Source organism: Helicoverpa armigera, chromosome 17 (genome assembly GCF_030705265.1).
Source record: "Helicoverpa armigera isolate CAAS_96S chromosome 17, ASM3070526v1, whole genome shotgun sequence".
NCBI classification, from domain to species: domain Eukaryota; kingdom Metazoa; phylum Arthropoda; class Insecta; order Lepidoptera; family Noctuidae; genus Helicoverpa; species Helicoverpa armigera.
The window spans coordinates 1,232,230-1,243,238 of record NC_087136.1 but is presented as its reverse complement, the minus strand read 5'-3'; the positions used below and the strand labels follow the sequence as shown (position 1 = coordinate 1,243,238).

The 11,009-nt window shown below is 37.2% G+C and overlaps 1 protein-coding gene across 4 annotated transcripts; it reads right to left on the bottom strand.

Annotated features, from left to right (window-relative positions):
• Positions 1 to 1,562: 1,562 nt before the first annotated feature.
• On the bottom strand, positions 1,563 to 10,998 carry LOC110376902 (E3 ubiquitin-protein ligase RNF126). 4 transcript variants are annotated; one of them, XR_002429568.3, is made up of 8 exons: positions 10,740 to 10,997; positions 9,911 to 10,090; positions 7,647 to 7,702; positions 6,358 to 6,497; positions 5,817 to 5,978; positions 5,233 to 5,496; positions 4,538 to 4,830; positions 1,563 to 4,403 (listed from the first exon to the last, which is right to left on the bottom strand). XR_002429568.3 is itself a non-coding variant. In XM_049846108.2 (7 exons), exons 1-7 carry the CDS (start codon positions 10,821 to 10,823, stop codon positions 4,598 to 4,600), a joined length of 1,113 nt encoding a protein of 370 aa, XP_049702065.2. In that variant the 5' UTR covers positions 10,824 to 10,998; the 3' UTR covers positions 1,563 to 4,597. The 4 variants fall into 4 exon arrangements, 3 of the variants coding, with proteins under 3 accessions (XP_049702065.2, XP_021191216.3, XP_021191217.3); XM_049846108.2 differs by having other exon boundaries at positions 1,563 to 4,830; positions 6,364 to 6,497; positions 10,740 to 10,998; XM_021335541.3 differs by having other exon boundaries at positions 1,563 to 4,830.
• Between the last annotated feature and the right edge of the window lie 11 nt (positions 10,999 to 11,009).

Sequence of the window (11,009 nt, the reverse complement as noted above, 5' to 3'; positions counted from 1 at the left end):
AAACAATAGAGAACCTCCTCCTTTTGTTAAGTACCTACGTAAATAAATGTATACGTAAATACATATTCATATTATGCTTTTGTAGGATCTACAGCTAGAAATTGCTAACATTGACAGCCAAACATAAACTTAGCATGAGAGTTACGACTACTTTTATTAACAATACTCTTGTTCCTGTAACGAAATATGGCAGTAGACTATTATAAAGATGTTTACACAAATAAATCCCATTATTGCGCTCCCCGTTGAGTGAAGAATGCCAACCTGATACATCTTGCAGGCGCCATGTTTAACAACGTAACTTTTTTTAAACGCGGCCCACAGTGAGTTTGTTTTGTTCAAGAAATAGAGTGCACTTAAGTTGCTTTGTTTAAAGTTACCTGTAATTGCATTATTCTCTATAAATTCTGCATTATTATAAGATTGTTTCCTTTTGATAGGTAGCATGTTCTAGTAAACTGGGTGCACCTTGATTTGCGTCGATGTGAATAGTAGCTCAGCAGTTTTGTTCAGGCGTCCTGTAATTTAATTTCTACCATTTCTATATGTTAAGTAAAAGGTATTTAATTATTTTAAGTATGCTTACACAAGTCACTATAAGATTAACTAGTCGGTAATTCCAAAGGGTGGTTACCAGCTGTTTAGTTTTGAATTAATTATTATAGTGGTCTAATAAAGATAGAAGATTCATGTTGCTTAAGGTTCCATGAAAACATTTGCACCTGTCTAGGCTCACGCTAACACAAGCTGTAATATTATGTTGTCATAAAAATAATTTTAATGCATATTTATAAGGCATGCTATAAGAGGGCATGTGTCTAAGAGTGGACTGAATTATATTGTCTAGGGAGGACTTAGGCAGGCCAATCCAAAAGAGAACTGCCTTTGATACCTATATCTGCTTTTTATATAGAAGTTTGAATGGTTCTAATTTCAATTTAAAATGTATTTAAACATAAAAGAAAATGAAGAAAATTCCTAAACCATTAAAAATGTAGCGCCTAATCAAATTCACATATCTCAAAATGCCCGTGTTCCAACACCAGTAGAAATAAATCATCCGCTCCAGTGGCCGGCGCGCGCGCACGTGTCGTCGCATCTGCTCGCCTGGTACTTCATAATTAATCTACCTGCGGTGCCTTAACAACCCCTCCCACGTCACACGTGAAACACATAAATTTTTGATATTAAAGGTTTTTACGTCATTCATATTAAAGAATTAATTTATTGTACCCGTTAAAGCAGACTTTTTTTATTAAAAGCCTTTTTCAATTTTGTAAGGAAGCTTCAAGCACTCGTAAAACAACGTTTGCATGGTCCATGGATTTCAGAAATCAAACATTTTCTGTAATGTTTTCTTGTAGCAAAGATCTAGGGATACAATTGAAATGTTTAACCTAGGGCAGACAAGTCAGCACACGTAAGTCTGCTCCACGTAAAATGTGGTCTTCAAATGGAAGGGGGATTCACACACGGTCCCTCATATCAAGAATTTCGCGGAATTATGATAAAATCTGAACTACTCATAACACCAAAATTATGGGGAAATAACAACACGAAAATCAATATACTTGCATTTATTTTCAAACTTTACATTAAATTTTTATGTTATTTTTTTACATTTACATTTTCTTGGTAATTTAACGTTTTACAAACCTCTAAGACTTCCTTTATACATAATGTAATGTAAAAAAAAAGTTGATAATTTGATATAGAACTTTGTCGAACTCGCTACTTAGTTGTATGATAAATATAAAATAGTAAATAAATAATGATAAATTATTAGTTTTAATCCCAAAATTCAATTATTAAAATTACGGTTTTATCACACGAACATCTTGCTTCATTCTATTTTTTCACACCTTTCAGGTTTTTCATGCATTTAAGTCGTAACAAGGAAATAAAAACTTTACTACACGATTTTTTTACATTTTTCTGCTCTTAACAAAATGTTCGTGCGATAAATTCCACAAAGCAACGGAGTTTTCTAAGTCAACAAACAATATTTAATAAAAGACAGGTGATTGTGGAATACTGTTTTTTATTGAATTTTAATGACAATTATTGTATTTACAATATTAGGTATATTTCAAGATACTTATATCCATATTTTTCAAATATGAAAATATGTATTCTCGCATTCATATTGTGTACAATGATAAATAACTTAATAATAGTGACATAACAAATTGAAAGCCTGGTTAATTTTATGTAAACCCAAAATAAGATTACTAATTTAACAAAAAATCTATTTACTTATTTAAGACAGCTAAGGTACGCAACAATTTATGCTTTTAATTATACGACCCTTGATTATGTTCGAAAGGTTTGCATTAAATATTTATTCGAATCGATAGTCCGAAGTACAGAAATGCAGCTATCGGTATCGACGATCGGAAATCCTAATGTGTTTTCACTACAAACACCTGCTGACATCGACCTAGATAACGCTCGCCCACACCACAAAGTTCCATATCAAATTAATTGTTTTCAACCGTAATTTGCTTACAACTGGTGTGTTCCGACCTACCTACCAATAAATATGAACCAGGTGGAAATACTTCATAAGCGATGCGACTGCCCCTGTCAACTATAACCTCGAGTTCTTAGGACACAGATTCAGTGTCAAACCTAATGCTCCGAATTTTAGGCCTATTCTACGACTAAGTGAAGATTATACAAAAATACAATTTCAAATTTTATATACCTTAAGCATTAACACTTAAGAGATCAGTCTTAAGACCCAGATAGTTCCGGATCTAAAATTTGAAATGCATATTTTGAGACACATGGATCACCAAGAGCCTAAGTATGATAATGATTTCTACCTTACACAGTGTTACAGTAATTAGGCAAGATATAATTTTATACATTCTAATATTATGGGAAATTTATCGCGTCTCCGATTTGTATGTGAGGGTCAGTAATGCAGTCGGCTCGGCCCGGTGACACATCTGTCCAATCGACACTAGTAAGTAACCTAAGTTGGATAGGAACATCGAGTATTGTTAGCTTTGAGAAGTGTTGGTGTCTCGCTGTGAGCTGCTCGGTTTGCCTTACATCAGCAGGCGGGCGGGGCTCGTGTGACGTCACGCCGCCCGTCGGCCCCGAGCCCGCTGCACTCGAGCCCGCGCCCGCCTATTTACAAATATACTCAACAAACTCGATTAAGTAACACTAGTATATCAACTATGCCATTCCTATTGAAATATATCTTCATAAAAACTTCTCACTCTGGTATCATTGTAGAATTAATAAAACTCCCCGATATCTCTACCAGGATTGTCCCTGCCTAGTGCGTATTACAAAAATAAGATCGACACGACATCTCAATGTTCAATAGGTCACACATTTCCACTCCGTAGAGTCGTCTTATCTTAGCACAAGTAGTGTTCATCTACAACTCGCAACTACTCCACTACTTACAGACTGGACGTAATCTTACGTGTTAGTAGTTTAATGACATTTTCAATCCCATTGTTTATCATTGTACACTTGAGCAAACCGCAAACAGAACAGAATACATACAGCACTCAGTCGAAATAAAGTTTTAATAATAAAATAATTTAATGTACTCATTCTCTCACAACCGCTGGGTGTGACGCGGGCCTAGGGCCGCCACACACACGCGTACTGTAGGCTACGCTACACACACTACGTCTAACGTCTGCCACACTCACTAAGTCCTCAGTAGCGAGCATGCTCCCCAGTTAAAAGCGGCTCATATAAAAAGGTCAGCACTATAAAAAAAAACACTTCTTCCAAAAGCAGAAAATAAAAGTATTATTCTTTAGAACTCATTCACTATATACAAAAAAAATATGTGCTTAATCAATTCAAAGATTCTTGCATTGTCAACATAGATGGAATATCCCTTTAAGGTCTAAAGTATTTGGATAACTAGATGATTATAGAAACATGTAGTAAAAGGATCCCCTTATATCGATTAACCCAATTTAAAATCACATCATTTGGCGAAATATATATTCAGCTATTTATCTGAGTATTAAATATACTACAGCTTATAGCAAAGTTCTTAAACTTACATGCTTATTTACAAAATTTACAAAAGAATAAAATCAATGCAATAAGAAAATTGCGTTTAACAAACATGCAACATCATTATTCACTCAGGTAATTTTGTACACAGATGAAAACTAAACATTTTGTAAATAATAACTTATCCATTAACTTCACAGTAGCAAAATAATTTACTTTTAGTTACATAATATGTATTTTTAAATGTACACCGCCCATTGTCTCTGTCATACGACTGTTTTATGATAGCATGTGACATTCGAAAAACATCCACTGTGTCTTCTCGTATGGAAATGTTACACTACACTGCAATACAAATCAAAGGCACACAACTCCGACTGATCCTTTATATGCTGATGTATTATCTAGAATGTAAGAACTTTTAATGGTATAACTATATATTTTATACATAGATCTCGTACAATCATATTTATGTGACACTATGAAAAATATTATCATCAATTTCGACATAAATAAAAAAATAAACGCTTCAACTTACTATCGAACAATGTCGTATCACGATCACATCACAGTACCAGGCGCGCAGAGCGGCGCGGAGCTAGTCGAAGTCGATGTCCATGTTGTACTGCCGCTCGCGCTCCGCCGAGTTCAGCGACGACGACGAGTTCGACGTCGACGAGTTGGTGTTGGAGGGCGGCGCCCACACCCCGCCCGCCGTCACCGACGACGCCGTGGACATGCTGCCCGACGAGCTGCTGGACTCCGCCAGCCCCGCCCAGCCCGCCAGCCCGCGCCGCGGCAGCCGCCGCACCAGCAGCTGCGTCAGCGACGCTGCAACACCACACGTCTCAGTCTCGACCGCAAACAACTAGTTGTCAACTCTATCAAGCCTCAGCTTAGTGAAATGGACAAAGCGGCAATTATTTTTTACAGAAAACTAACTGAATCGTCAGTCAATACCTTCGATTAACGACCTGAAATGGCTTGTTCGGCGCCATCGGTATGTTTGAAACTATTGATCAATCGATCGACTATAGATCGATTAATCTGACAAAAAGTCATATGGCTTAAAATGAATTTCAATAAAAGCAAGGCAAAAATAATGATGCTCGGCTCGCCGGTTAGACTGGCAGCCGACCCCAACATAGTTGGGAAAGTCTTGGGTGATGATGAAGGTAACAAGGTAATTAGTAGAGGTACTAGGATAGCATGTTAGTGTGCAGTAAGTCTTACATAAGGACTCACGGTACTGGCTGGCGGAGGTGTCGGTGGGCGGGGCCTGTGTGGAGGGCGTGGTGGCGCCGGTGGTGGTGGCGCTGGCGCTGGTGTCGGTGGCCGCAGTGGGCGGCGGCGCGGGCGCGGGCTCGGCCGCGTCCGCCGCCTCCTCGGGCAGCAGCGAGCGCCGGCAGATGGGACACGTGGCGTGTAGCTGCAGCCACGGTGTAATGCAGTTCGCGTGGAAGATGTGGTCGCACTCTAACCGAGATACTGACTCGCCTGCAATCATCAATTATGAGAACTCAAATTAAAATCCATAAGAAACACTTACAATTTTAGTCATTCATAAGATATAAAGATTGGTGGAGCGCATCGAGGAGTTTTTTCTCTGTCTCACGAAGAGCACAAGTGACTGCATATGAAAGTTGTGATAACCTATTTTGGATTCTATTTCAAAGAAGACAAGGTCGATAATAGTTTGTCTAGTAAAATCATCTATGCTGTACACATTACCACTTTTTTAGACATCCTATAGAACTACTTGCATCGATTACACTTCTGAATTACCAGGACAGCATAATTTGCAAGAGGTAACTCACCAGACTGAAAGTTCTCCCAGCAGACAGAACACGATGTGTTGGCGGCGACTTGTTCTTCAGTGACGACGACTGAAGGCAGGGCTGCTATCTGTTCCCGGGGTAGGGGCGGAGGCCCTGCATTTTCTAGCTGTCCTAGCAATTGTGTTACTACTGCGTCGAGACCTGGAAAAAGTGCGAGCATTGGGTTATGACCTCTTACTAAAGTACTGTTAGTGTGGTAAAAAAACGCAATATGAAAAAAAATAAAACAGAGACTTACAAATAATACAAAATCTTATTTAAAACATAGGTACCTATGCAAAATTACATGAACTATCAGAGGTAACCTTGCCTTTGTGATACAAAAGAAACTAATACAAAGGATAAACTAAATACTTTTTTACATTTGAGGGGAAACCTCGAAAACCACGGCAACAATACATTTCAAAAATTCAAAAAATCACAGACAAAATTGAAAATGGAACACGCAACACCACCGAACTAAAACTTTCGCAGCGAGGGCGCAACCAAAGAGGTAGAAGCAAAACAAGGAGGTTGTAACCTTCACCGCCAAACACGTAGTCGCCGGGCGCGCCCACCAGCACGAAGGGCGCGCCGGCCGTCACCGCGCCCGCGCCCGCCCGCGCGCCGCCGATCATCCACACCAGCTGCTCCATCAGCGTCTCGCGCCGACCCGCGCCGCTGCAAGTAAAAAAACAATTGGAAATTATTCACTAATTCATTTCACAAGTATAAAGTTAGTTGTATGGCTGCGTAAGTATTCGAAACAAAATTGCGCTGGCGATCGCAAAATCATGGTTATTGGGCTGAATCATAACAACTTATAAATAAAATCGTCGCCTCTCAATCTCAAGGATTAAAACTTGCTCTCTTGCTTGTGGGCCCGCCAAAATAAGAACATTCGGCAATACTGCCTTAGAAGAAGCTTAATAATCTCTTACCGATATTCTGACGCAACAAGTATTAAAATTCCTATAATATGTAGTAGTTTGTCTAAACCTCTATTCAGCTTTCAAAAGCTCTATATCTTTTAAACTTGGAATGGATACCGATGACTCAATTCGAGAGCTTCAAACTGGCATCATCGCACAATAAAGACACAGGTACATTATTAATTACTTAATCAGTGCAGTTTTTACTATGTTTTATTAAATTCCGCTTGATTGCAAATAGTATCCTCAAGTATAGGTTTCGAAACACGTTCACCTGTCCGCCAGTAACATATCTTGCGATTACCAACCATTGTTTTTTTGGTTGAGAAGCGCGATGACCAATATAAAATTTCATCATTTATTGGTGTGCAACTAGGACTCGAAGTAAAAGAGTACTTGCAACAATTTAATTAACATACTCAACCGTTAGTAAAAAGCAGAATAAGCACATGGAATTGAACTTCCAAAATAATGCGAAAACTACCTCCCGAGTGTATCGAAAAGTAGGAACCGGGACAGTTGCTATTCATATATTGTAATGTCGAAAAACATTGTTATTTTGAAAAAGTGCGTATCAATGCGTGTTTGTTGTTTTATGGTCATTGGACACACAATTCAAAATTTATGCACCCCTTGGGGTATTGAATGGAATTTGCGTGCGATATTGCTATTTGTTTGTAAGTATATTCTACTTTTCAATAACATTTAATGCTGGCTAGACTCTTGGGACTGGTGGCCTGACGTCGCTCAATCGTCTACTAGATGTTTGGGCGAATGTTCTACGGATAATAACCGATTTTTGCCTACGTAGGTATGTGTCTACTTTTTATTTATTTTTTACTATGTAAAACAACATAGATATCTTTTTAATATTTTCTACCAAGTTAAGTAAACTTACCGTAATCGGCCGCCTGACATTAGGAATGCTAGATCGTTCAACATTGGAGGGGTGCCCTGAAAATAGAAAAATTATAGGTTTTAGACGGAGTTATCAACATAACATCTGAGGGCATATTATTTTTTGTTAATTTATGTGAGTTTGCAAGAAGCGAATTAAATAAGCAGTACGTATTACGTTACGTACCATAATAAGTAAGAATTTAAAGTGAACTTGTTTCGTCGATACGTCAGCAAAAAAAAATCGCTGACGTAAAAAATCAGGTACAACAACAGGTTCGATGCAGACTATCCAATAATTGATATAAATTGTAGAGGAAATAACCACAATACAAATGTTACCTACATAGATAATACTTTTACTAATGTTAAGTAAACACATGACCAGCCCGGTAATCACTATAACCTTGACCTTTTGAAGGACACCAATAGAGTAGAGACTACTTATGTCCCGATGTGTCGAAACTTCGAAAAAATACGCCTACGTTCTATAGGAGGTATATTCTAACAACGTTTTCACTTAATTTTATAACATTATTGTAAAAACTAAAGTTGTGAAGGTGGTCAGGTAGGTTGACTACCCTCGACTAAGTGCGCAGTTTTCTGTTTTAGCAGAATCTTAAGCTCCTCAATATTTTTCATATATCTAAATTCCCTGTTTGTCTCCTATTCTCAGATACGAATAAATTGTTCCTATTGTTGCGATCCTCGGCATGAGTAGGTAGTTTATAAGTGACGTCATATGACGTGACATTTACGTATGAGTATGTAATCCACAGTCAGCATATTAGTCTAATCATTGTGCAATAGTACCGCAACTAATTCACCAAAAATAATTGCAATTAATGTAGAACAAGACTGAAATTCATTGTAAAAAATGAGTTTCAGTCAAAATAACAAATCTTATGCGCAAAAATATTTTTATGTAAATAAACTAAAATGATAACACAACGTAAACAAACGTCTAGAACTTTCATGCAAAACAACATTAAAATTCTTATCAGCATTTCCGAGAGGGCAATAAGGCGTAGATAAACATCGGCAAACGAATCGATCTAATCTATTAATACAGTGTTAGCCACGTGGGTTTGTGAAGCTGTGCCGTAGGTCCGTAGTTGATCATACGGTGGAAAGTTCACAACACACGTTATCACGATACGGTGGGTGACACGTCGCGCCGACGTCACGTGGCGACCGTGCCTCACGCGACCGCGATAACGAACGTTGGCGAATTAGAACAACCGCATCCCGGGGGATCCTGACATACTTATTAACAACTCCACATGTGGTACCATTATACCACTATTGTTCTAGTAACATCTATGTATATCTACATAATTAAATATTTCATAATGTTGAGTTATATTTTTTATACACAGATTTGCAATTTTGTTTATTTCATGCTGAATTCTAGCAAGTCTTGTTACTTATGTAGTAAATTAAGTACAGTATAATAAGAAAGCAAAACATAATGTAACACTGTATAACAAACACATAAAAATATTATGTGTTGTGTTTGTCACACCAAATTATCATAAAAAACAGGTTAATTACAGATTATAGATGCAATTTTTTGACAATAACTTATTACCAAATCCAGTTATGACATCATAAAATGTAATTTCTTTTTTGAAAGTTTATCTTCAGTTTAATCAGATTATCATTGAAACCAAGTGACTATCAAGCATGCAAATTATAGTAGTATCAGATAATAATTGTAAACATTTTCAAATGAGTCATGCTGATGGCTAGTTAGCTGTTCACATGTCATTGGACATACTGTATGACCGCTGTGACCGATTAAAACTCAACTTTGAAGGAGAGTACATCTTTATGACAAATGCATGCAGAAGAATTTGATATGAAAGGTTTGTAATGTACTGAAATGGTCATTGAAGACTGATATCAGTCCAACATTTGTTTAAGTAATCAGTCATTCACTGATTTAATATAAAAAAAAATAATAGTAGAAGAACAATAGCATATTGCAAGTATGTAGTGTTACAATTCTTCAGTAGTATTGTAACTTGTTGTTATATTGTTAACTTTGGTACTAGTTCATACATACTTATAAGTCAGACAGGATAAAACTTGTTGCTGATACTTGCATATCAGTTTTGCCAGTTATTTTGAAAACTATCTGGCACATATACTTTTATCAGGCCTAATTAGTTTAACAATTATTAGTAGTATTAAGTCGATCTACCAAGGGTGTATAGAAGGGTTATTGACCTATATTATGAGTGAATATATAAAACAACATACTTGTGACAAATGGTGAATGTCGTCTGAGTCGTCCAGGTTGCTCATGTCATCGATATTGCTCATATCATCAATATTGCTCATGTCTGCATCGCTGAAGTCGTCTCCTGACAATGCCAGGCCCTCTGTCTCATTCTCAAGCTGTTCGATGAAACCACTTGCGCAGTATGGGCATGTATAATCCTGAAATATGATGGTAAATACTTTTTATTTTTGTTCAACTCTTAGTTGGAGGATATGTCTTGTATAGGAAGCATATTTGTTGGCTCAATTACTAGAACTATAAATACAATACTGTTGTCGTTTCTAAAAGAAAAAGTTGGTGGAGATAACAAATTGCATTTAACATTGCACAAATATTATGGATGATGAGTAATACATTGTTATGTTCAGCATTATGGTAACACCTTATCCTTGGTGGTTCTGTTTTGGAACTTATTAAAGCAGTACCTTTTGACATCAATAACATTCCTCACGCTATTGTGGGATGTATAAATTTACAAAGGCGAGTACATAAATATACGTAGGTACTGGGCAGGGTCCACAATGCAAAACGATGCATAACAAATGATGTAACTGTGTGAAATTGACAATTTCCGTCAATCCCGACCCCTGAACAATTTTCCAAAGAAATGTCACGCAGTATTGTGAACCGACCGGCTGCACCAATAGCCTCATTGGAAATTAGCCACGGAAATATCGCCCTTTTCTAAACAACTGCATTATAACGCATTCTAATGGTTCACCATCCAAGTACATATCATATTGAGACGAAAAACACTAGAGGGATGTCCATTTAAGGTCAAATATAACCAAAACTATTGATTTTTACCTGCAAAACATCTTCGAATTCAATGTTACACCTGTGGCAGAAAAACCGAGCGGTAGGTCTCCGCTCTACCAAAGCGTCAGCCATTTTTAGGATATATGTTCACAGTTTCACCAACAGATATTTAAACTTTAAATATGTGCTTGAGGATTGTGCTTTCAAACTCTCAACAAAAATTTAACAATCGCCATTTTTTTATAAGACATGCAGAGTCTATGGTCCGGATTTTTTTTTCTTTATAAAGTCACAGATGATTCAACGACACAGACTATA